Genomic DNA, 27,036 nt, shown 5'->3' with positions numbered 1-27,036 from the left:
TCTCCAGGCCATATCGGCAGCTAGAGCCGGGTGCTCTAGCCCCCGAGAAAACAGGGAATTGGTGCCCATTACACCATTTCTTCTGAAAACGCCACCGTTCCCATGCCGGTGTGGGGACATACCCTCAGAATCGGAGAATCCAGCCCATGGTGTCTACCATCTTTCAGTGTACTCTTGGTTAAATTAAGAGTACAATTTTTATAAACTCAGCTTGCATTGCATGGAATTCAGAAGGCTGCGGGTTTTAAAAAAGTTCATTTATGAGGATGAGGGTGTTGCCTATCCCTCGTTGCCCTTCAACGGAGTGGTTTGCTCAGCCATTTCAGAGGGCAATTCAAAGTCAACCACATTGCTGTGGATCTGGAGTCACATGTAGGCCAGACTAGGTAAGGTCGGCAGATTTCCTTCCCTAAAGGACATTAGTGAACCAGATGGGTTTTTACAACAATCGATGATAGTTTCATGGTCATCAATAGACTTTTAATTCCATTACACCTCAACCAGAGCTGATGCCCTGGCTTGGTGGGAATGGTAGAGTGGGGGATATGCCGGATCATGAGGTTACAGATTGTGGCTGACTACAATTCTGCTGCTGATGGCCCACAGCGCCTCATGGATGCCCAGTCTGGAGTTGCTAGATCTGTTCGAAGTCTATCCCATTTAGCACGGTGGTAGTGCCACACAGCACGGTGGTAGTGCCACACAGCACGATGGTAGTGCCACACAGCACGGTGGTAGTGCCACACAGCACGGTGGTAGTGCCACACAGCACGGTGGTAGTGCCACACAGCACGACGGTAGTGCCACACAGCACGACGGTAGTGCCACACAGCACGACGGTAGTGCCACACAGCACGACGGTAGTGCCACACAGCACGACGGTAGTGCCACACAGCACGACGGTAGTGCCACACAGCACGACGGTAGTGCCACACAGCACGACGGTAGTGCCACACAGCACGACGGTAGTGCCACACAGCACGACGGTAGTGCCACACAGCACGACGGTAGTGCCACACAGCACGACGGTAGTGCCACACAGCACGACGGTAGTGCCACACAGCACGACGGTAGTGCCACACAGCACGACGGTAGTGCCACACAGCACGACGGTAGTGCCACACAGCACGACGGTAGTGCCACACAGCACGACGGTAGTGCCACACAGCACGACGGTAGTGCCACACAGCACGACGGTAGTGCCACACAGCACGACGGTAGTGCCACACAGCACGACGGTAGTGCCACACAGCACGACGGTAGTGCCACACAGCACGACGGTAGTGCCACACAGCACGACGGTAGTGCCACACAGCACGACGGTAGTGCCACACAGCACGACGGTAGTGCCACACAGCACGACGGTAGTGCCACACAGCACGACGGTAGTGCCACACAGCACGATGGTAGTGCCACACAGCACGATGGTAGTGCCACACAGCACGACGGTAGTGCCACACAGCACGATGGTAGTGCCACACAGCACGATGGTAGTGCCACACAGCACGATGGTAGTGCCACACAGCACAATGGACAGTATTCTCAATGTGAAAACGGGACTTTGTCACTCCTACCAATACTGCCATGGACAGAAGGATCTGCAGCAGGCAGGTTAGTGAGGTCTAGTATGTTTTTCCCTTTTGTTGGTTGCTTCACAACGCAGTCGAGCATCTATGTCCTTTAGGACCCGGCCAGCTCGGTCTGTGGTGGTACCACCAAGCCACCCTTGGTGATGGACATTGAAGTCCCCGACCCAGAGTACATTCTGTGCCCTTGCCACCCTCAGTGCTTCCTCCAAGTGGTGTTCAACATGGAGGAGAGCTGATTCATCAGCTGATGGTGGCCGGTACGTGGTAATCAGCAGGAGGTTTCCTTGCCCATGTTTAACCTGAAGCCATGAGACTTCATGGGGTCCAGAGTCGATGTTGAGGACCCAGGCCAACTCCCTCCCGACTCTATATCACTGTGCCACCACTCCTGCTGGTGAGACAGGACATACCCAGGAATTGTGATAGTGGTGTCTGAGGCATTGTCTGTAAGGTATGATTCTGTGAGTATAACTATGTCAGGCTGTTGCTGAGCTATCTGAGAGACATAGAACATTACAGCGTAGTACAGGCCCTTCGGCCCTCGATGTTGCGCCGTCCTGTGAAACCCCTCTAAAGTCCCTCTACACTATTCCCTTATCATCCATATGCCTATCCAATGACCATTTGAATGCGTTTAGTGTTGCCGAGTCCACTACTGTTGCAGGCAGGGCATTACACGCCCTTACTACTCTCTGAGTAAAGAACCTACCTCTGACATCTGTCCTATATCTATCTCCCCTCAATTTAAAGCTATGTCCCCTCGTGCTGGACATCACCATCCGAGGAAAAAGGCTCTCACTGTCCACCCTATCTAATCCTCTGATCATCTTGTATGCCTCAATTAAGTCACCTCTTAACCTTCTCCTCTCTAACGAAAACAGCCTCAAGTCCCTCAGCCTTTTCTCGTAAGATCGTCCCTCCATACCAGGCAACATCCTGGTAAATCTCCTTTCCAATGCTTCCACATCCTTCCTATAATGTGGTGACCAGAACCACACGCAATACTCCAAATGCAGCCGCACCACAGTTTTGCACAGCTGCAACATGACCTCATGGCTTCGAAACTCAATCCCTCTACCAATAAAAGCTAACACACCGTACGCCTTCTTAACAACCCTCTCAACCTGGGTGGCAACTTTCAGGGATTATTGGACATGGACACCGAGATCTCTCTGCTCATCCACACTACCAAGAATCTTACCATTAGCCCAGTACTCTGCCTTTCTGTTATTCCTTCCAAAATGAATCACCTCACACTTTTCTGCATTAAACTCCATTTGCCACCTGTCAGCCCAGCTCTGCAGCTTATCTATGTCCCTCTGCAACTTGTAACATCCTTCTGCACTGTCCACAACTCCACCAACTTTAGTGTCATCTGCAAATTTACTCACCCAACCTTCTACACCCTCCTCCAGGTCATTTATAAAAATGACAACAGCAGCGGCCCCAAAACAGATCCTTGTGGCACACCACTAGTAACTGGACTCCAGTCTGAACATTTCCCATCAACCCTTTGTCTTCTTCCAGCTCGCCAATTTCTGATCCAAACTGCTAAATCCCTGAATCCCATGCCTCCGTATTTTCTGCAATAGCCTACCGTGGGGAACCTTATCAAACGCTTTACTGAAATCCATATACACCACATCAACTGCTTTACCCTCATCCACCTGTTTGGTCACCTTCTCAAAGAACTCAATAAGGTTTGTGAGGCACGACCTACCCTTCACAAAACCGTGTTGACTATCTCTAATCAAATTATTCCTTTCCAGATGATTATACGTCCTATCTCTTATAAACCTTTCCAAGACTTTGCCCACAACAGAAGTAAGGCTCACTGGTCTATAGTTACCGGGGTTGTCTCTACTCCCCTTCTTGTACAAGGGGACAACATTTGCTATCCTCCAGCCCTCTGGCACTATTCCTGTAGACAAAGATGACTTAAAGATCAAAGCCAAAGGCTCAGCAATCTCCTCCCTAGCTTCCCAGAGAATCCTAGGATAAATCCCATCCGGCCCAGGGGACTTATCTATTTTCACACTTTCCAGAATCGCTAACACCTCCTCCTTATGAACCTCGAGCCCTTCTAGTCTAGTAGCCTGTATCTCAGTATTCTCCTCGACAACACTGTCTTTTTCCTGTGTGAATACGGACAAAAAAATACTCATTTAGCACCTCTCCTATCTCCTCGGACTCCACGCACAACTTCCCACTACTGTCCTTGACTGGCCCTACTCTTACCCTAGTCAGTCTTTTATTCCTCACATATCTATAGAAAGCTTTCAGGTTATCCGTGATCCTACCTGCCAAAGACTTCTCATGTCCCCTCCTGGCTCTTCTTAGCTCTCTCTTTAGAGCCTTCCTAGCTAACTTGTAACTCTCAAGCGACCCAACTGAACCATCACATCTCATCTTCACATAAGCCTCCTTCTTCCTCTTGACAAGTGTTTCAACTGCTTTAGTAAACCATGGTTCCCTTACTCGACCACTTCCTCCCTGCCTGACAGGTACATACTTATCAAGGACACGCAGTAGCTGTTCCTTGAACAAGCTCCACATTTCCATTGTGTCCATCCCCTGCAGTTTTCCTCTCAGCCGATGCATCCTAAGTCTTGCCTCATCGCATCATAATTGCCTTTCCCCCAGCAATAACTCTTGCCCTGCGGTATATACCTATCCCTTTCCATCGCTAAAGTAAACGTAATCGAATTGTGGTCACTATCACCAAAGTGCTCACCTACCTCCAAATCTGACACTTGTCCTGGTTCATTACCCAGTACCAAATCCAATATGGCCTCACCTCTTGTTGGCCTATCTACATACTGAATCAGGAAACCCTCCTGCACACATTGGACAAAAACGGATCCATCTAAAGTACTCGAACTATAGTGTTTCCAGTCAATATTTGGAAAGTTAAAGTCCCCCATAACAACTACCCTGTTATTTTCGCTCCTATCCAGAATCATCTTTGCAATCCTTTCCTCGACATCTCTGGAACTTTCAGAGGCCTATATAAAAGTCCTAACAGGGTGACCTCTCCTTTCCTGTTTCTTAACTCAGCCCATACTACCTCAGTATTCGAGTCCTCATCAAATGTCCTCTCAGCCACCGTAATACTGTCCTTGACTAACAATGCCACCCCTCCCCCTCTCTTACCACCTTCCCTGAGCTTACTGAAATATCTAAACCCCGGCACCTGCAACAACCATTCCTCGCCCTGCTCTATCCATGTCTCCGAAATGGCCTCCAAAGACAGCTCTACCAACTTTGGCACAAGCCCCCTGATGTTAGTAAGGAGGACATTGTAGGGTCGACAGGGCTGGGTCCACAGTCATCATTCCCAGGGCTTAGGTCAATGCCGGGTGGTCCGCCTGCTTTCTTTCCTTTTAGACTCTGTAGTGGATTTGATACAACGGAGTGATTTCCTTGGCCATTTCCAAGGGCATTTAAGATTCAGCCACATTGCTGTGGGTCTGGAGTCACGTGTAGGCCAGACCGGGTAAGGACGGCAGATTTCCTTCCCTAAAGGACATTAGTGAACCAGATGTTTATTTTTACGAGAATCGACAATGGTGATCATTAAACTTTTAATTCCAGATATTTATTCGAATTTGTCATGGCGAAATTCAAACTTGGGTCCCTAAGTGACAATAACCACTACACCACAGCCTCCCCTATATTATCAGGGGCAAGGTCAAAGACTGAGGCGAGGGAGCAGTTTATTAAGTGGATAGCTGCAACAGAATCAAAGGATGGCCAAAGACGTCAAGTGACCTGCAGGGAAGAGTTCATTATAGGACCAGAAACAGAAGGAAGGGCAGTCGGAGGAGGGTGATGAAGGAAAGTGGTCAGAGATTCCTTTGTGAGCGATTGAGACCATAGGAGATGGTAGGGTTGAGGAGGTGACTGTAAATATGAGTTTAGTCAGGAGAGGTGAATGGTTGATAGATGTCAGTTAAAGTTAAGAAACAGAAAACTATGGGAAGTGTACCCAGCACTCCCAGTAGATTAAGCTATCGCTCACAAGTGCATATTCAGGTAACAGGCCTTCATGGGTGTAGGCCCCATGTGTCTGTGCTCACTTACCCATTCACTGTGGTCTTTACTCCAGCATGGAGATACCCATCTTTCCCCTTCACTTCCTCTGTGGAAAATAAAACAAATTAGATTCTTTGCTGGTTGTTCCCCTGAATATTTCCAAGAACAAAAACCAACTGGCTTCCAAACATTTTTCATTAAATATTGATGAGTGTTGTTCGGGATAATGTGGTCAGGGAGGGATGATATTCACACAGTTGACGCTGTGTGGCTTACTCAGAAGAAATTCAAATTAATTTTGGAACACAGGAAAGAAAGTCACCCATTCAGCCCCTCACATCAGTTCTGTCATTCAATTAGAACATGGTTCACCTGAATTTCAGCTCCATTTACCTGCCTTAGCTCTAAACCTTGCAAAACATCAGTTGGCAATATCATTTGTCACAACACCCTGGGCCAGTGTGCGGTCAATTCCAGCCCCACTCGTCCGGTAGTCACAACACAAGTCAAATTAGATGTTATTTTAGAGAATGTGAAGCCCTTGGCCGAGCCCAATAAACTGCAGTCACCAGATTTGTAACTTTAACAAAAAAGAATCTATTATTATGTACAGTATTATAATTAAACTGACAGAATTATGTAACGGACTATCTTGGAGTTCAAGCTTTCGTTTTGGTACTTCTTCCTTCTAGGTTTGAGGTGGTTTTCACGGGTAAGCTTGTCTACTCTCTCTGCAGATTATTTCAGGTTTATGAGAGAGAGAGAGAGAGCCAGCGAGACAGAGGCAGAGCCAGCGAGAGAGAGGCAGAGCCAGCGAGAGAGAGGCAGAGCCAGCGAGAGAGAGGCAGAGCCCGCGAGAGAGAGGCAGAGCGCGAGAGAGAGGCAGAGCGCGAGAGAGAGGCAGAGCGCGAGAGAGAGGCAGAGCGCGAGAGAGAGGCAGAGCGCGAGAGAGAGGCAGAGCGCGAGAGAGAGGCAGAGCGCGAGAGAGAGGGGGCAGAGCGCGAGAGAGAGACAGAGCGCGAGAGAGAGACAGAGCGCGAGAGAGAGACAGAGCGCGAGAGAGAGACAGAGCGCGAGAGAGAGACAGAGCGCGAGAGAGAGACAGAGCGCGAGAGAGAGACAGAGGGGGAGAGAGAGACAGAGGGGGAGAGAGAGACAGAGGGGGAGACAGAGAGAGGGGGAGACAGAGAGAGGGGGAGACAGAGAGAGGGGGAGACAGAGCCAGAGAGGGAGACAGAGCCAGAGAAGGAGAGGCAGAGAGAGACAGAGACAGAAACAGAGCGAGAGAGCCAGCGAGAGACAGAGCCAGAGAAACTGAGACAAAGAGAGACAGAGACAGAGACAGAGAGAGAGACACAGAGACAGAGAGAAACAGTGTGTGGTGTATGTAACATGATAATTCACACTATAGCTTTGTAAGCGCAGTAGCGTTATCCAACCACTAGGGGGAGTAGCTTTGGGAATGCTCAGGAGCTTGTACAGGGCTCCACCCTTGGCTCCGTCCACGACTCCTCTCCGTTGTGCTGCTGTATAAATACCCTTGTCCAGAGACAGCCTGCAGTTCACTGAGAGTTCATCAACGGGTAACAGGCTGGCTCTGCAGTAAGTAGATTAAAGCCTATATTCATACCGGAAACACGTGTCTGGTGAATTGATGGTTCCATCAATTTAATCTACTTAAGAACAGTCAGGATCGATCATGGAATCAGCCCTCAAGCCTGGAACTCAACCCACAGGATGCAGAGGCAAAAGAAATCTTTTCCCACTGGCTGCGGTGCTTTAAGGCCTACCTGGCAGAAGCGAGCACAGCCGAAACGACAGAGGAACAGAAGCCAAGTCTACTGCACGCGAGGGTGAGCCACAGAATCTCTACACAACTAAACCCGGCCGGTTCATATACTGCAGCGCTAGCGATACTCGATAAGATATATGTAAGACCCATTAATGAAGTTTACGCACGCCATGTGTTCACGACTCGCCGCCAGCGGCCGACAGAATCACTCGCCGAATTTTTAAGGGAACTCAATAATTTGTCCAATGACTGTAATTACCAAGCGGTTACCGCGGCTGAACACAGGGAACTTGCTGTAGGCGATGATTTTGTAGCGGGCCTCGGGTCTAACTATGTGCGCCAACGACTGCTGGAAAAGGGGGCCGAAGACTTAGAAACGACTGTGGAAGCTGCGACCACGATGGAGGTCTCCTTCCGCAGCCTTAACTCGTTCCCCGCGGACCCCGCGACCCAATCATGGGCCCCCGACCAGCGACTCCCCCAGGCCTGTGCTACGCGGCCGCCCAGCCACCATGCTGCTCCAGCCAGCCACTATGCTGCTCCAGCCAGCCACAATGCTGCTCCAGCCAGCCACAATGCTGCTCCAGCCAGCCACAATGCTGCTCCAGCCAGCCACTATGCTGCTCCAGCCAGCCACTATGCTGCCCCAGCCACTATGCTGCTCCAGCCACTATGCTGCCCCAGCCAGCCACTATGCTGCCCCAGCCACTATGCTGCTCCAGCCACCATGCTGCCCCAGCCACTATGCTGCCCAGCCAGCCAATATGCTGCTCCAGCCAGCCACTATGCTGCCCCAGCCACTATGCTGCCCCAGCCAGCCATTATGCTGCCCCAGCCAGCCACTATGCTGCTCCAGCCACCATGCTGCCCCAGCCAGCCACTATGCTGCCCAGCCAGCCACTATGCTGCTCCAGCCAGCCACAATGCTGCTCCAGCCAGCCACAATGCTGCTCCAGCCAGCCACTATGCTGCTCCAGCCAGCCACTATGCTGCCCCAGCCACTATGCTGCTCCAGCCACTATGCTGCCCCAGCCAGCCACCATGCTGCCCCAGCCACTATGCTGCCCCAGCCAGCCACTATGCTGCCCCAGCCACTATGCTGCTCCAGCCACTATGCTGCCCCAGCCAGCCACTATGCTGCCCCAGCCACTATGCTGCCCCAGCCACTATGCTGCCCCAGCCACTATGCTGCTCCAGCCAGCCACTATGCTGCCCCAGCCAGCCACTATGCTGCCCCAGCCCAGCCACTATGCTGCCCCAGCCCAGCCACTATGCTGCCCCAGCCCAGCCACTATGCTGCCCCAGCCCAGCCACTATGCTGCCCCAGCCAGCCACTATGCTGCTCCAGCCAGCCACTATGCTGCCCCAGCCAGCCACTATGCTGCCCCAGCCAGCCACTATGCTGCTCCAGCCAGCCACTATGCTGCCCCAGCCAGCCACTATGCTGCCCCAGCCACTATGCTGCCCCAGCCACTATGCTGCTCCAGCCACTATGCTGCCCCAGCCACCATGCTGCCCCAGCCACTATGCTGCTCCAGCCAGCCACTATGCTGCTCCAGCCAGCCACTATGCTGCCCCAGCCACGATGCTGCTCCAGCCAGCCACGATGCTGCTCCAGCCAGCCACTATGCTGCCCCAGCCACTATGCTGCCCCAGCCAGCCACTATGCTGCCCCAGCCAGCCACTATGCTGCTCCAGCCAGCCACTATGCTGCTCCAGCCAGCCACTATGCTGCCCCAGCCAGCCACTATGCTGCCCCAGCCAGCCACTATGCTGCCCCAGCCAGCCACTATGCTGCTCCAGCCAGCCACTATGCTGCCCCAGCCACTATGCTGCTCCAGCCAGCCACTATGCTGCTCCAGCCAGCCACTAAGCTGCCCCAGCCAGCCACTATGCTGCTCCAGCCAGCCACTATGCTGCTCCAGCCACTATGCTGCCCCAGCCACTATGCTGCCCCAGCCACTATGCTGCTCCAGCCACTATACTGCCCCAGCCAGCCACTATGCTGCCCCAGCCACTATGCTGCCCCAGCCACTATGCTGCCCCAGCCACTATGCTGCTCCAGCCAGCCACTATGCTGCTCCAGCCAGCCACTATGCTGCTCCAGCCAGCCACTATGCTGCCCCAGCCAGCCACTATGCTGCCCCAGCCAGCCACTATGCTGCCCCAGCCAGCCACTATGCTGCTCCAGCCAGCCACTATGCTGCCCCAGCCACTATGCTGCTCCAGCCAGCCACTATGCTGCTCCAGCCACTATGCTGCCCCAGCCACTATGCTGCCCCAGCCACTATGCTGCCCCAGCCACTATGCTGCCCCAGCCACCATGCTGCCCCAGCCACTATGCTGCTCCAGCCACTATACTGCCCCAGCCAGCCACTATGCTGCCCCAGCCACTATGCTGCCCCAGCCACTATGCTGCCCCAGCCACTATGCTGCCCCAGCCAGCCACTATGCTGCTCCAGCCTGCCATTTCTGCGGCCAGAATCAGCACCCACGGCAGCACTGCCCAGCCCGCAACGCGACCTGCAGCAGCTGTGGGCGGAAAGGCCACTACGCGAGTGTGCCTCGCTAAAAGGGCCCCAGCTTCCAGCTCCCCAGCAGCACAAAGTAATCGCTCCCCACACCCGCAGACCGGCGGGGCCCGAAACGCTGCGGCCTACGCCCCGACTCTGCCCCCTCCCGCCACGTGCGATCCATGGGGGCCGCCATCTTGGCAAACTTCCACCACACGGCCAGCCACGTGCGACCCATGGGGGCCGCCATCTTGGACGCCATCTTCCTCGCCGCCCGCCACGTGCGATCCACGGGCCCGACCTGCATCTCCGCGCTCGGACAACTCATCGGAAGAATACGACTATGAACTCAGAGGGCAGTCATCACGGGGCCACTCCAGCACAGCTGATCGAGCCGCAATCTCAGCGCAGTCACTCTGGATCAATCACGCCCGAAGCATCTGCGAAATCCGATGGCAGAGGTCCAAATCAACGGGTACAAAACGCCATGCCTCTTCAACTCTGGGAGCACTGAGAGCTTCATACGCCCAGACCTGGTAAGATGCTGTTCGCTCCCCGTTTTCCCCGTGCAGCAAACTATCTCGCTCACTTCAGGCTCACATTCTGTCCAGATCCAGGGCCGCACCGCCGCGACACTCACAATCCGAGGCGCTAGCTACTCAAAATTCAAACTCTACGTTTTGCCCGACCTCTGCGCGTCACTCTTATTAGGCCTAGATTTTCAGTGTAACCTTAAGAGCCTCACCCTCAGCTTCGGCGGGCCCCTGCCCCCACTCACTATCTGCAGCCTCGCTACGCTGCGAATCCCCTCCCTCCTCTCTTTGCCAATCTCACAAAGGACTGGAAACCCATAGCCACTCGTAGCAGGCGGTACAGCCTGCAGGATAGGGTATTTATCAGAGCAGAGGTCCGAAGGCTTCTCAGTGAGGGGATTATAGAGGCCAGCAATAGTCCCTGGAGAGCTCAGGTGGTGGTCGTTAAGACCGGGGAAAAATTCCGCATGGTTGTCGACTATAGTCAGACCATAAATAGATTTACGCTCCTCGACACGTATCCCCTCCCCAGGATTGCAGACATGGTAAACCAGATCGCCCAGTACCGGCTCTTCTCCACGGTGGATCTGAAGTCTGCATACCACCAGCTCCCAATCCGCCCGGAGGACCGCCACTACACGGCATTCGAGGCCGATGGCCGCCTCTTCCATTTCCTCCGGGTCCCCTTCGGCGTCACTAACGGGGTTTCGGTGTTCCAACGAGCAATGGACCGAATGGTGGACCAGTACGGGCTGTGGGCCACGTTTCCGTATCTGGACAATGTCACCATCTGCGGCTATGACCAGCAGGACCACGACGCCAACCTCCACCGTTTTCTCCAGACGGCACAGAGACTGAATCTCACGTACAACAAGGAGAAATGCGTTTTCCGCACAACCAGACTAGCCATCCTCGGCTATGTCGTGGAAAACGGAGTCCTGGGCCCCGACCCGGACCGTAGAACTCCCCCTCCCTCATTGTCCCAAGGCCCTCAAACGGTGCTTGGGCTTCTTTTCCTACTACGCCCAGTGGGTCCCTCAATATGCGGACAAAGCCCGCCCATTCTTTAAGGCCACACAATTTCCCCTGTCAGCTGAGGCGCGCCAGGCCTTCAACTGCATCAAGGAGGACATCGCCAAAGCGGCCATGCGGGCGGTGGATGAATCCACTCCATTCCAGGTTGAGAGCGACGCCTCAGAGGTAGTTTTAGCAGCCACTTTAAATCAGGCAGGGAGACCAGTCGCATTTTTCTCCCATACCCTCTCCGCTTCAGAACTCCGACACTCCTCAGTCGAGAAAGAAGCACAAGCCATTGTGGAGGCTGTTCGTTACTGGAGGCACTACCTCGCAGGTAGGAGGTTCACCCTCATCACCGACCAAAGATCGGTTGCCTTCATGTTTGACAACTCGCAAAGGGGCAAAATTAAAAACGACAAAATTCTGAGGTGGAGGATCGAACTCTCCACCTACAATTACGACATTAAGTATCGACCCGGGAAGCTCAACGAGCCTCCGGATGCCCTATCCCGCGGGACATGCGCCAGCGTGCAGATTGACATCACCCGGCTCGCCCACTACATCAGGGCCCGAAACCTGCCTTTCTCCAACGAGGAGGTAAAAGTGGTCACCAGGGACTGCCCGATCTGTGCGGAGTGCAAACCGCACTTCTATAGACCAGACAGGGCCCACCTGGTCAAGGCTTCTAGGCCCTTTGAACGCCTTGCGATTGATTTCAAAGGGCCACTCCCCTCAACTAACAAGAACATCTACTTCTTAAACGTCGTAGACGAGTTCTCCCGCTTTCCATTCGCTATCCCGTGCCCTGATATGACCTCCCACACAGTCATTAGGGCCCTGCATAGTGTCTTCACCCTGTTCGGTTTCCTCAGCTACGTACACAGCGACCGGGGTTCGTCCTTCATGAGCGACGAGCTGTGTCAGTACCTGCTCGACAAGGGCATCGCCTCGAGCAGGACTACCAGCTACAACCCCAGGGGGAACGGGCAGGTGGAGAGGGAGAACGCGACGGTCTGGAAGACCGTCCTACTGACCCTCCGGTCTAGAAAGCTCCAAGTCTCCCAGTGGCAGCAAGTCCTCCCAGACGCGCTCCACGCTATTAGGTCCCTTTTGTGCACAGTGACCAATCAGAACCCTCACGAGAGGCTCTTCATTTTTTCCAGGGGCACTACCACGGGGGTCTCACTTCCGGCATGGCTGAGGACGCCGGGCCCCGTACTCCTGAGGAAGCACGTCAGGGGGCACAAAACCGACCCCCTTGTTGGGAAGGTGCACCTGCTCCACTCCAACCCCCAGTATGCCTTTGAGTTCCCTGACGGCCGCCAGGACACTGTATCCCTCCGGGATCTGGCACCCGCCGGATCCAGCCCCCCCCCCCCCCCGCCCCACTCCAACCCCCAGTATGCCTTCGAGTTCCCTGACGGCCATCAGGACACTGTATCCCTCCGGGATCTGGCACCCGCCGGATCCAGCGCCCCCTCTACCCCCACAGAAGGACCCCTCACCCTACACCCCATGCTGCCGCCCCCTCGTGCTCCCGAGCCCACGAGCTCGCTCCATCAGTTCCGCGCACCCATGCCGGCCAGCCCCCAGCGCCCCCAGTCGAACCAGGAGAGTATGAAGCTCGGACACAACCCTCCCTGGAGTCCCCCATCGTACCCCAGCACACAACACCCATCCAGCCACCGCAAGAGGCTGCAACCCCGGTGCTCCGCAGATCACAGCAGACAATTCGATCACTGGACAGACTGACTTTGTAGACCACCACCCCCGCCGGACTTGATTTTTTTTGCAGGGGGTGAATGTAACATGATAATTCACACTATATCTTTGTAAGCGCAGTAGCGTTATCCGTAGCTCTGGGAATGCTCAGGAACTTGTACAGGGCTCCATCCTTGGCTCCGCCCACGACTTTGCCCCTTAGTGCTGCTGTATAAATACCCTTGTCCAGAGTCAGCCTGCAGTTCACTGAGAGTTCATCAACGGGTAACAGGCTGGCTCTGTAGTAAGTAGATTAAAGCCTATATTCATATCGGAAAACACGTGTCTGGTGAATTGATGGTTCCATCACAGAGAGAGAGAGACAGAGAGAGGGACAAAGAGAGAGACAGAGAGCCAGCCAGCGAGGGACAGAGCCAGAGGCAGCGAGATAGAGAGAGCCAGCGAGAGAGAGAGAGCCAGCGAGAGAGAGAGAGAGAGACAGCGAGAGAGAGAGCCAGCGAGAGAGACAGAGAGAGAGAGAGAGAGAGAGGGAGAGAGAGAGAGACACACACACACACACACACACAGAGAGAGAGAGAGACAGAGAGAGAGAGACACACAGAGAGAGAGAGACAGAGAGATAGAGACAGAGACAGAGAGACACACAGAGAGAGAGAGAGAGAGAGAGACAGACAGACAGAGAGACAGACAGAGAGAGAGAGAGAGAGCCAGAGAGAGAGCCAGAGAGAGAGCCAGAGAGAGAGATAGAGAGAGAGCCAGAGAGCAGGAGAGAGAGACAGAGAGAGAGAAAGCGACAGAGCCATTGAGATAGAGAGCCAGCCAGAGAGACAGAGCCAGCCAGAGAGAGAGACAGAGCCAGCCAGAGAGAGAGACAGAGCCAGCCAGAGAGAGAGACAGAGCCAGCCAGAGAGAGAGACAGAGCCAGCCAGAGAGAGAGACAGAGCCAGCCAGAGAGAGAGACAGAGCCAGCCAGAGAGAGAGACAGAGCCAGCCAGAGAGAGAGACAGAGCCAGCCAGAGAGAGAGACAGAGCCAGCCAGAGAGAGAGACAGAGCCAGCCAGAGAGAGAGACAGAGCCAGCCAGAGAGAGAGACAGAGCCAGCCAGAGAGAGAGACAGAGCCAGCCAGAGAGAGAGACAGAGCCAGCCAGAGAGAGAGACAGAGCCAGCCAGAGAGAGAGACAGAGCCAGCCAGAGAGAGAGACAGAGCCAGCCAGAGAGAGAGACAGAGCCAGCCAGAGAGAGAGACAGAGCCAGCCAGAGAGAGAGACAGAGCCAGCCAGAGAGAGAGACAGAGCCAGCCAGAGAGAGAGACAGAGCCAGCCAGAGAGAGAGACAGAGCCAGCCAGAGAGAGAGACAGAGCCAGCCAGAGAGAGAGACAGAGCCAGCCAGAGAGAGAGACAGAGCCAGCCAGAGAGAGAGACAGAGCCAGCCAGAGAGAGAGACAGAGCCAGCCAGAGAGAGAGACAGAGCCAGCCAGAGAGAGAGACAGAGCCAGCCAGAGAGAGAGACAGAGCCAGCCAGAGAGAGAGACAGAGCCAGCCAGAGAGAGAGACAGAGCCAGCCAGAGAGACAGAGCCAGAGAGAGACAGAGCCAGAGAGAGACAGAGCCAGAGAGAGACAGAGCCAGGGAGAGACAGAGCCAGGGAGAGACAGAGCCAGGGAGAGACAGAGCCAGGGAGAGACAGAGCCAGGGAGAGACAGAGCCAGGGAGAGACAGAGCCAGGGAGAGACAGAGCCAGGGAGAGACAGAGCCAGGGAGAGACAGAGCCAGGGAGAGACAGAGCCAGGGAGAGACAGAGCCAGGGAGAGACAGAGCCAGAGAGAGACAGAGCCAGAGAGAGACAGAGCCAGAGAGAGCCAGAGATAGCCAGAGAGAGCCAGAGATAGCCAGAGAGAGACAGAGCCAGAGAGAGACAGAGCCAGAGAGAGACAGAGCCAGAGAGAGACAGAGCCAGAGAGAGACAGAGCCAGAGAGAGACAGAGCCAGAGAGAGACAGAGCCAGAGAGAGACAGAGCCAGAGAGAGACAGAGCCAGAGAGAGACAGAGCCAGAGAGAGACAGAGCCAGAGAGAGACAGAGAGGTAGACAGAGCCAGAGAGCGAGACAGAGCCAGAGAGGGAGAGAGACAGAGAGAGAGAGAGGAGAGAGAGAGAAAAGGAGAGAGAAAAGAGAGCGAAAAGAAAAGAGAGCGCGAGAAAGAAGGAAAAGAGAAAGAGAGAAAAAAGAGGAGATAAAAGAAATCTGGACAATATTCAGACTTGGGCTGATAAGTGGCAAGTTACATTTGCGCCATACAAGTACCAGGCAATGGCCATCTCCTATAAGAGAGGATCTAACCATCATTGCAGTGTTTAATGTAAGCCTACTTGTGACACTAATAAAGATTATTATTATGGAATTTACAGCGAAGGAGGATGTTCGGCCCATCGAGGCTGCACCGGCGCTTGGAAAGAGCACCCTACTTCAGCCCACGCCTCCACCCTATCCCCATAACCCAGTAAGCCCGCCTAACCTTTTTGGTCACCACTAAGAGCAATTGATCACAGCCAATCCACCTAACCTGCACATCTTTGAACACTAAGGGGCAATTGATCACAGCCAATCCACCTAACCTGTACATCTTTGAACACTAAGGGGCAATTGATCACAGCCAATCCACCTAACCTGTACATCTTTGAACACTAAGGGGCAATTGATCACAGCCAATCCACCTAACCTGCACATCTTTGAACACTAAGGGGCAATTGATCACAGCCAATCCACCTAACCTGTACATCTTTGAACACTAAGGGGCAATTGATCACAGCCAATCCACCTAACCTGTACATCTTTGAACACTAAGGGGCAATTTATCACAGCCAATCCACCTAACCTGCACATCTTTGAACACTAAGGGGCAATTTATCACAGCCAATCCACCTAACCTGTACATCTTTGGGCACTAAGGGGCAATTTATCATGGCCAATCCACCTAACCTGCACATCTTTGAACACTAAGGGGCAATTTATCACAGCCAATCCACCTAACCTGTACATCTTTGAACACTAAGGGGCAATTTATCATGGCCAATCCACCTAACCTGCACATCTTTGGGCACTAAGGGACAATTTATCATGGCCAATCCACCTAACCTGCACATCTTTGGACTGTGGGAGGAAACCAGAGCACCCAAAGGAAACCCATGCAAGACAGGAGCCTTATTTCAATATTTAAATTGGGGCCCCAGGTCCATTGCAAGACCCAGTGCCAATAAATAGAGTGTGTACTATGCCTGCCTATTGCACCCATACATGGCGTGATCGAACCAGGGACATTTAAAGGGACCACTGCAGGCTTCTCCAAATTTGTGTTCAAATTTCTATTTGCCTCCCCCACCACTTCCTCCCCAAGGCCTTGGATATCAGCCGACAGTGTCTTTCTACCCTCCCTAACCAGCAAGTTGCTTCAGAGCATCCATTTAGCACTCTCAGCTTGCTGGATACATAATGAGGCAGATCAGTGATTGTACCTCCTGCTCCCATCCAAAATAATGTGTCAGACAAAAATTGTCCCCTCGAAATTTAATAGCAAGTGTGGCAACTGCCCATCAGATCTTTGCGAAGCAGCACTTTGATATGATTGATGGGAGAATAATGCAGAGCTGGCAGCGTGTTCTACATCAATTTAAACAGCCATTGTTGTCCTGCACTATAGCAACACCATGCGCTTTACAGCCCATCTGCATGTGGTTTGATACAAGATTCTTGGTACATACTTGTATAGTACTTTTTGAATGCTTCATCTTTGGGTCTGTTGGAGTACAGGTAAAGCAGGCGTTCAATATCTCGGACACGATCTCCAAGTGATCGAATAGTTAAATCCTTTGTGGTGAAAGGCTGCACATTGAATACCTGTCTGCCACCTGCAACATCAAACACAATCAGGCTGAAACAATGCAATTCAGGGGGGCACAAACTTTACATCGTTGTCTATGCAGTTCAATACTTGGTGAAACAAAGGTTAAGGAACATAGGAATTAGAACATAGAACATAGAACAGTACAGCACAGAACAGGCCCTTCGGCCCTCGATGTTGTGCCGAGCCATGATCACCCTACTCAAACCCACGTATCCACCCTATACCCGTACCCCAACAACCCCCCCCCCCCTTAACCTTACTTTTTAGGACACTACGGGCAATTTAGCATGGCCAATCCACCTAACCCGCACATCTTTGGACTGTGGGAGGAAACCGGAGCACCCGGAGGAAACCCACGCACACACGGGGAGGACGTGCAGACTCCACACAGACAGCGACCCAGCCGGGAATCGAACCTGGGACCCTGGAGCTGTGAAGCATTTATGCTAACCACCATGCTACCCTTAATTAGGAGCAGGAATTAGGAGCAGGAAGCAGACAATTCAGCCCTTTGAGCCTGCTCCGCCATTCAATCAAATCACGGCTGATCTCTTCCTGGTCTCAAAGCCACTTCCCTACCTGTTCCCCATATCCCTCTAACCTGTTTTAAAAAAAATCAGAAATACGTCATCTCCGTATTGAAACCATTTAATGACTCAGATTCCACTGCACTATGGGGCAGAGAGTTCCACAAATTCACCACCCTCGCTGTGAGTATTTCCTCCTCATCTCAGTTCTAAACCTACCGCCTCTCAACCCATATAATAGTCATCACTTCTTGTCACAAGTAGGCTTCAATGAAGTTACTGTGAAAAGCCCCTAGTCGCCACATTCCGCCGCCTGTTCGGGGAGGCTGGTACGGGGATTGAACCGTGCTGCTGGCCCTGTTCCGCATTACAAGCTAGCTGTTTAGACCACTAGTTTGAAGAAGTGCTCATTGAGATCAGGCCATTGAGAAATTTGAAGACGAGGACTGGGATTTCCCTCCTCCGCCACAGCAGGTCTGCAGCGGTGAAGGGCGGTTCGCCGGATCTACTGGTCCCACTGTTGTCATCGGGGTTTTCCATTGAACACATCCCTTGCTGCAACGCAACCCACAGGACTGTGTGCCGTCGGCAGCATAGTACGATCCCACCAGTGTGAACAACCAAAATATCCTGCCCATTGATTTTGAAATTGATGGGCTGAGACGCAGGGAGTTTATCGAGAATGGAAAGGCTGGATTGTTCCATTCAGTACGGTCCCCAGTTTGACATTACACTTCTCATGAACATCCTGTATGATGTTATCAAGGCCCATATGTTCTCTTCTGGATTCCTGTGACTTTTAAATTTAATTCGAAATGTGGATTTCAAAAAGTCCGAATAAACTAAATATCGGAGTTCCCACTATGTACTTTGTGCTTGCAGCACATTGAGTGGAAGATCCAACATTATAGATTATTAGGCAAATATATCCAAACGTTCTCCAAATCTCTGGAAGCATTGCAAGAAGCAGAAAGTGATACCTTTCTCAGAATCATCAATCCATGCTATTGTAATCCCTCCAATCTCAGAGTCACTGAAGCGCAGCAGAAAGGTCCCATTCACTCGCTGATTGAGCAGTCTGTTGGCATATTGCTTACTTACAAAACCATGGATCAACCTGCAAATAAAAAGGAGAGTGAATGGCCTCAGCAAAACCCTTCCCAGATCAGAATAGTGGCAAGAAGCTACTATAGTAGAACATAGAATATAGAACATTACAGCGCAGTACGGGCCCTTCGGCCCTCGATGTTGCGCCGACCTGTGAAACCATCTGAAGCCTATCTGACCTACACTATTCCATTTTCATCCATATGTCTATCCAGTGACCACTTAAATGCCCTTAAATTTGGCGAGTCTACTACTATTGCAGGCAGGGCGTTCCACACCCCTACTACTCTCTGAGTAAAGAAACTGCCTCTGACATCTGTCCTATATCTATCAACCCTCAATTTAAAGCTATATCCCCTCGTGTTGGTCATCACCATCCGAGGAAAAAGACTCTCACTGTCCATCCTATCTAACCCTCTGACTATCTTATATGTCTCTATTAAGTCACCTCTCAGCCTTCTCCTCTCTAACGAAAACAACCTCAATTCCCTGAGCCTTTCCTCGTAAGACCATCCCTCCATACCAGGCAACATCCTAGTAAATCTCCTCTGAACACTTTCCAAAGCTTCCACATCCTTCCGATAATGTGGTGACCAGAACTGCATGCAGTACTCCAGGTGCAGCCGCACCAGAGTTATGTACAGCTGCAGCATGACCTTGTGGCTTCGAAACTCAATCCCCCTACTGATAAAGGCTAGCACACCATATGCCTTCTTAACAGCCCTATTAACCTGGGTGGCAACTTTCAGGGATTTATGTACCTGGATGCCGAGATCTCTCTGTTCATCTACACTACCAAGAATCTTGCCATTAGCCCAGTACTCTGCATTCCTGTTACTCCTTCCAAAGTGAACCACCTCACACTTTTCCTCATTAAACTCCATCTGCCACCTCTCAGCCCAGCTCTGCAGCTTATCTATGTCCCTCTGTATCCTATAACATCCTTCAGCACTATCCACAACTCCACCGACCTTCGTGTCATCTGCAAATTTACTAACCCATCCTTCTACACCCTCTTCCAGGTCATTTATAAAAATGACAAACAGCAGTGGCCCCAAAACAGATCCTTGCGGTACACCACTAGTAACTGAACTCCAGGATGGACATTTGCCATCAACCACCACCCTCTGTCTTCTTTCAGCTAGCCAATTACTGATCCAAACCGCTAAATCACCTTCAATGCCATACTTTTTTTTTTTTTTTAAATAAATTTAGATTACCCAATTATTTTTTCCAATTAAGGGGCAATTTAGCGTGGCCAATCCACCTACTCTGCACATTTTTGGGTTGTGGGGGCGAAACCCACGCAGACACGGGAAGAATGTGCAAACTCCACACGGACAGTGACCCAGAGCCGGGATCGAACCTGGGACCTCAGCGCCGTGAGGCGGTTGTGCTAACCACTAGGCCACCGTGCTGCCCCTTCAATCCCATACTTACTTATTTTCTGCAATAGCCTACAGTGGGGAACCTCATCAAACGCCTTACTGAAATCCATATACACCACATCAACCGCTTTACCCTCATCCACCTGTTTGGTCACCTTCTCAAAAAACTCAATAAGGTTTGTGAGGCATGACCTACCCTTCACAAAACCGTGTTGAGTATCGCTAATCAACTTGTTCTTTTCAAGATGATTATAAACCCTATCTCTTATAACCTTTTCCAACATTTTACCCACAACCGAAGTAAGGCTCACAGGTCTATAATTACCAGGGTTGTCTCTACTCCCCTTCTTGAACAAGGGGACAACATTTGCTATCCTCCAGTCTTCCGGCACTATTCCTGTCGACAAAGACGACATAAAGATCAAGGACAAAGGCTCTGCAATCTCCTCCCTGGCTTCCCAGAGAATCATAGGATAAATTCCATCTGGCCCAGGGGACTTATCTATTTTGACATTTTCCAAAATTGCTAACACCTCCTCCTTTTGAACCTCAATTTCATCTAGCCTGGTCAACTGAACCGGAGTATTCTCCTCAACAACATTGTCTTTCTCCAGTGTAAACACTGACGAAAAATATCCATTTAACGCTTCCCCTATCTCCTCTGATTCCACACACAACTTTCCACTACTATCCTTGATTGGCCCTAATCTTTCTCTAGTCATTCTTTTGTTCCTGATATACCTATAGAAAGCCTTAGGGTTTTCCTTGATCCTATCCGCCAACGACTTTTCGTGTCCTCTCCTCGCTCTTCTTAACTCTCCCTTTAGGTCCTTCCTGGCTAACTTGTAACTCTCAAGTGCCCTAACTGAGCCTTCATGTCTCATCCTAACATAAGCCTTCTTCTTCCTCTTGACAAGTGCTTCAACTTCCTTAGTAAACCACGGTTCCCTTGCTCGACAACTTCCTCCCTGCCTGACAGGTACATACTTATCAAGGACACGCAGTAGCTGTTCCTTGAAAAAGCTCAACATTTCGATTGTACCCATCCCCTGCAGTTTCCTTCCTCATCCTATACATCCTAAATCTTGCCGAATAGCATCATAATTGCCTTTCCCCCAGCTATAATTCTTGCCTTGCAGTATATACCTATCCCTGCCCATTGCTAAAGTAAACATAACCGAGTTGTGATCACTATCACCAAAGTGCTCACCTACATCTAAATCTAACACCTGGCCGGGTTCATTACCCAGTACCAAATCCAATGTGGCCTCGCCCCTTGTTGGCCTGTCTACATACTGTGTCAGAAAACCCTCCTGCACACACTGTACAAAAACTGACCCATCTATAGTACTCGAACTATAGTATTTCCAGTCAATATTTGGAAAGTTAAAGTCCCCCATAACAACTTCCCTGTTACTCTCGCTCCTGTCGAGAATCATCTTTGCAATCCTTTCCTCTACATCTCTGGAACTATTCGGAGGTCTATAGACAACTCCCAACAGGGTGACCTCTCCTCTCCTGTTCCTAACCTCGGCCCATACTACCTCAGTAGACGAGTCCTCAAACGTCCTTTCTACCGCCGTAATACTTTCCTTGATTAACAATGCCACACCCCCCCTCTTTTACCATCTTCTCTGTTCTTACAGAAACATCTAAATCCTGGAACCTGCAACAACCATTCCTGTCCCTGCTCTACCCATGTCTCCGAAATCGCCACAACATCGAGATCCCAGGTACCAACCCATGCTGCAAGCTCACCCACCTTATTCCGGATGCTCCTGGCGTTGAAGTAGACACACTTCAAACCAGCGTCTTGCTTGCCGGTGCCCTCTTTCGAACTTTTAACCCTATCCCTGACCTCACTACTCTCAACATCCTGTACACTGGGACGACAATTTAGGTTCCCATCCCCCTGCTGAATTAGTTTAAACCCCCCCGAAGAGCACTAGCAAATCTCCCCCCCAGGATATTGGTACCCCTCTGGTTCAGGTGAAGACCATCCTGTTTGTAGAGGTCTCACCTACCCCAGAATGAGCCCCAATTATCCAGGAAGCCAAAACCCTCCCTCCTGCACCATTCCTGTAGCCACGTGTTCAACTCCTCTCTCTCCTTATTTCTCACTTCGCTAGCACGTGGCACGGGTAACAACCCAGAGATAACAACTCTGTTTGTTCTAGCTCTCAGCTGCCACCCTAGCTCCCTGAATTTCTGTCTCAAATCCCCATCTCTCTTCCTACCTATGTCGTTGGTACCTATGTGGACCATGACTTGGGGCTGCTCCCCCTCCCTCTTAAGGATCCCAAAAACACGATCAGAGAGATCACGAACCCTGGCACCTGGGAGGCAACACACCAACCGTGAGTCTCTTTCGTTCCCACAGAACCTCCTGTCTGTTCCTCTAACTATGGAGTCCCCAATGACAAGTGCTCTGTTCCTCTTCTGCCTTCCCTTCTGAGCAACAGGGACAGACTCTGTGCCAGAGACCTGTGCCCCATTGCTTACCTCTGGTAAGTCGTCCCCCGCAACAGTAGCTTCATAGTACAGTAGCTACATAGTGGCTACATCGAGGCTACACTAGTGTATAATATTATATGCAGATGGAAAAACTTTACTTCCACAATGTCATAACTCAGAATATCAGCAGCAGAATCAGACACGGTTCTTGGCATCCAATGGTTCTCAAAAAAGTTAGCCTGGAACTTTATGTGACAGGTTGTTATTAGGTGTTGTTATTACCATCTCTCTACAACATTGCATTTGTCACGTTTGACTTAATGTGAAAATGTAATTTTATATTTCTATACAAAGAAAAGGATTGGGTGACCCTGATTGAGTCACATTGCAGTACATTGTGTCATTCATATTTGATCAGGGGATAGACAGAATGAAGTTCAAATGCATTTTTTCATCTCTCTGGGGGAATGTGGCTTTGAATGCCAATCTAACCTGATGCTCATCAATCTATTGTAAAGATGATACTTGTATGTATTTGAAACAAAGAGGAGTTTGAGGGAAATATTCCAAAATTAGCATCTGCAGGGCCACCTGTACTCACAGGCCCCTCGATTAGCCAATGCAGATTAGGGCCTCCTGTACTCACAGGCCCCTCGATCAGCCAATGCAGATTAGGGCCACCTGTACTCACAGGCCCCTCGATCAGGCAATGCAGATTAGGGCCTCCTGTACTCACAGGCCCCTCGATCAGGCAATGCAGATTAGGGCCACCTGTACTCACAGGCCATTCGATCAGCCAATGCAGATTAGGGCCTCCTGTACTCACAGGCCCCTCGATCAGGCAATGCAGATTAGGGCCTCCTGTACTCACAGGCCCCTCGATCAGCCAATGCAGATTAGGGCCTCCTGCTCTCACAGGCCCCTCGATCAGCCAATGCAGATTAGGGCCTCCTGCTCTCACAGGCCCCTCGATCAGCCAATGCAGATTAGGGCCTCCTGTACTCACAGGCCCCTCGATCAGCCAATGCAGATTAGGGCCTCCTGTACTCACAGGCCCCTCGATCAGCCAATGCAGATTAGGGCCTCCTGTACTCACAGGCCATTCGATCAGCCAATGCAGATTAGGGCCTCCTGTACTCACAGGCCCCTCGATCAGGCAATGCAGATTAGGGCCACCTGTACTCACAGGCCCCTCGATTAGCCAATGCAGATTAGGGCCACCTGCACTCACTGGCCCCTCGATCAGCCAATACAGATTAGGGCCTCCTGTACTCACAGGCCCCTCGATTAGCCAATGCAGATTAGGGCCTCCTGTACTCACAGGCCCCTCGATCAGCCAATACAGATTAGGGCCTCCTGTACTCACAGGCCCCTCGATCAGACAATGCAGATTATGGCCTCCTGTACTCACAGGCCCCTCGATCAGACAATGCAGATTAGGGCCTCCTGTACTCACAGGCCCCTCGATCAGACAATGCAGATTAGGGCCTCCTGTACTCACAGGCCCCTCGATCAGACAATGCAGATTAGGGCCACCTGTACTCACAGGCCCCTCGATCAGCCAATGCAGATTAGGGCCTCCTGTACTCACAGGCCCCTCGATCAGGCAATGCAGATTAGGGCCTCCTGTACTCACAGGCCCCTCGATCAGCCAATGCAGATTAGGGCCTCCTGCTCTCACAGGCCATTCGATCAGCCAATACAGATTAGGGCCTCCTGCACTCACAGGCCCCTTGATCAGCCAATACAGATTAGGGCCTCCTGTACTCACAGGCCATTCGATCAGCCAATGCAGATTAGGGCCTCCTGTACTCACAGGCCCCTCGATCAGGCAATGCAGATTAGGGCCTCCTGTACTCACAGGCCCCTCGATCAGCCAATGCAGATTAGGGCCTCCTGTACTCACAGGCCCCTCGATCAGGCAATGCAGATTAGGGCCTCCTGTACTCACAGCCCCCTCGATCAGGCAATGCAGATTAGGGCCTCCTGTACTCACAGGCCCCTCGATCAGGCAATACAGATTAGGGCCTCCTGTACTCACAGGCCATTCGATCAGCCAATGCAGATTAGGGCCTCCTGTACTCACAGGCCCCTCGATCAGGCAATGCAGATTAGGGCCTCCTGTACTCACAGGCCCCTCGATCAGGCAATGCAGATTAGGGCCTCCTGTACTCACAGGCCCCTCGATCAGGCAATGCAGATTAGGGCCTCCTGTACTCACAGGCCCCTCGATCAGCCAATGCAGATTAGGGCCTCCTGTACTCACAGGCCCCTCGATCAGCCAATGCAGATTAGGGCCACCTGTACTCACAGGCCCCTCGATCAGCCAATGCAGATTAGGGCCTCCTGTACTCACAGGCCCCTCGATCAGCCAATGCAGATTAGGGCCTCCTGCACTCACAGGCCCCTCGATCAGCCAATGCAGATTAGGGCCTCCTGTACTCACAGGCCCCTCGATCAGGCAATACAGATTAGGGCCACCTGTACTCACAGGCCCCTCGATCAGCCAATGCAGATTAGGGCCACCTGTACTCACAGGCCCCTCGATCAGGCAATGCAGATTAGGGCCTCCTGTACTCACAGGCCCCTCGATCAGGCAATGCAGATTAGGGCCTCCTGTACTCACAGGCCCCTCGTTCAGGCAATGCAGATTAGGGCCTCCTGTACTCACAGGCCCCTCGATCAGGCAATGCAGATTAGGGCCTCCTGTACTCACAGGCCCCTCGATCAGCCAATACAGATTAGGGCCTCCTATACTCACAGGCCCCTCGATCAGCCAATACAGATTAGGGCCTCCTGTACTCACAGGCCCCTCGATCAGCCAATACAGATTAGGGCCTCCTGTACTCACAGGCCCCTCGATCAGCCAATGCAGATTAGGGCCTCCTGTACTCACAGGCCCCTCGATCAGCCAATACAGATTAGTGGAAAGAGGAGCTAAAACTCATACCCATTATTCCAGTAATCCTTCAGGTGCTTCTTGGTGAGCTCCATCACGCCATCAAACCATTGCCAGAAGGTGAAGGTTCTTCCAGGTAGGTTTTCCTGCAAGAATATCAAAATGATCTTATAATAGTTTAAAATCACCAGACACGCTAGGATTAGAAATTTACATCCTGGATGTAATTCAGTCATGCCACTCATGTTATTAGGATGCAACCCTGCCATTTAAATTTCAACCAGCTCCTTGGTTCAGGCAGCCTTCCTGTGGTGGAGAACAGAGACGCGGTCAGTATGACAGGGTGGGTGGCAGGGTAACACAGTGGTTAGCACTGTTGCTTCACAATGCCAGGGTCCCGGGTTCGATTCCCGGGTCACTGTCTGTGTGGAGTCTGCACGTTCTCCCCGTGTCTGCGTGGGTTTCCTCCGGGTGCTCCGGTTTCCTCCCACAAGTCCCGAAAGACGTGCTGTTGGGTGAATTGGACATTCTGAATTCTCCCTCTGTGACCCGAACAGGTGCCGGAATGTGGCGACTAGGGGCTTTTCACAGTAACTTCATTGCAGTGTCAATTTAGAACATAGAACAGTACAGCACAGAACAGGCCCTTCGGCCCTCGATGTTGTGGCGAGCAATGATCACCCTACTCAAACTCACATATCCACCCTATACCCGTAACCCAACAACCCCCTCCTTAACCTTACTTTTTAGGACACTACGGGCAATTTAGCACGGCCAATCCACCTAACCCGCACATCTTTGGACTGTGGGAGGAAACCGGAGCACTCGGAGGAAACCCACGCACACACGGGGAGGACAATGTAAGCCTACTTGTGGCAATAAAGATTATTATTATTAATAATGGACTCCTATGGCAATCCATGTTAAGCTACTCCAGGCATAACACAATGCTACATCAAAACAGGACAACTCAGACTTTAGATATATTGGCAGAATGTTCCGATCTGCTCACGCTGGCAGGATCTTCTCGTTCCACCGATGGCGCACCCCCATCACGGGTTTTCCAGTGGCGAGGGGTGTATTCAACAGGAAACCCCATTGACAATGGTGGAACAGGAAGATCCAACGCTGCAACAATCCACATGGCGGGTTGCTCGGAAAGCCCCGGCCAACGTTTACCTTGTTAAACTGAGACCAAGAGAGCATCCGGTTGGTGAAGTCCTCCATGCTGTAGCTTTGTTCATCAAATATTTTCTGTGCCAGGAAGACAAAATGTTCTTTGCATAAGCCCTGTGTTGACTGTACCTCTGCCATAAACTTCATATTGAGGGTTTCACACATTTGAGGCCATGACACTCTATCCGGTACGTGGAATGGCAATCTGTCCTGCACAAAAAAAGAGAGGGAAAAGAAAACTGGATTCTAGATCAAAAAGCAGAATACTGTTGATGCTGGAAACCGCATACAGAAAATGCTGGAAATACTCAGCAGGTCTGGTGGCAACTGTGAAAAGAGAATTAGAGTTAATGTTTCAGACCTGTGACCTTTCATCAGAACTGG

General features: G+C 51.7%; 1 protein-coding gene across 4 annotated transcripts in view; it reads right to left on the bottom strand.

Moving 5' to 3' along the window:
* The window catches only part of LOC119958200 (signal transducer and activator of transcription 5B-like), a 233,156-nt gene that overhangs the window by 13,887 nt on the left and 192,233 nt on the right, over window positions 1-27,036 (bottom strand). For all 4 annotated transcript variants that reach the window (XM_038786579.1, XM_038786582.1, XM_038786578.1 and 1 more), the window contains 5 exons: window positions 26,656-26,862; window positions 25,528-25,622; window positions 18,609-18,745; window positions 16,959-17,105; window positions 5,673-5,730 (listed from right to left, as the gene is read on the bottom strand). In XM_038786579.1, coding sequence (XP_038642507.1) covers window positions 5,673-5,730; window positions 16,959-17,105; window positions 18,609-18,745; window positions 25,528-25,622; window positions 26,656-26,862 — 644 coding nt within the window. The remainder of the gene's footprint in view (window positions 1-5,672; window positions 5,731-16,958; window positions 17,106-18,608; window positions 18,746-25,527; window positions 25,623-26,655; window positions 26,863-27,036) is intronic.

Source organism: Scyliorhinus canicula, chromosome 28, assembly GCF_902713615.1.
Source record: "Scyliorhinus canicula chromosome 28, sScyCan1.1, whole genome shotgun sequence".
Taxonomy (NCBI): Eukaryota; Metazoa; Chordata; class Chondrichthyes; order Carcharhiniformes; family Scyliorhinidae; genus Scyliorhinus; species Scyliorhinus canicula.
This window is presented reverse-complemented; position numbering and strand designations above follow the sequence as displayed.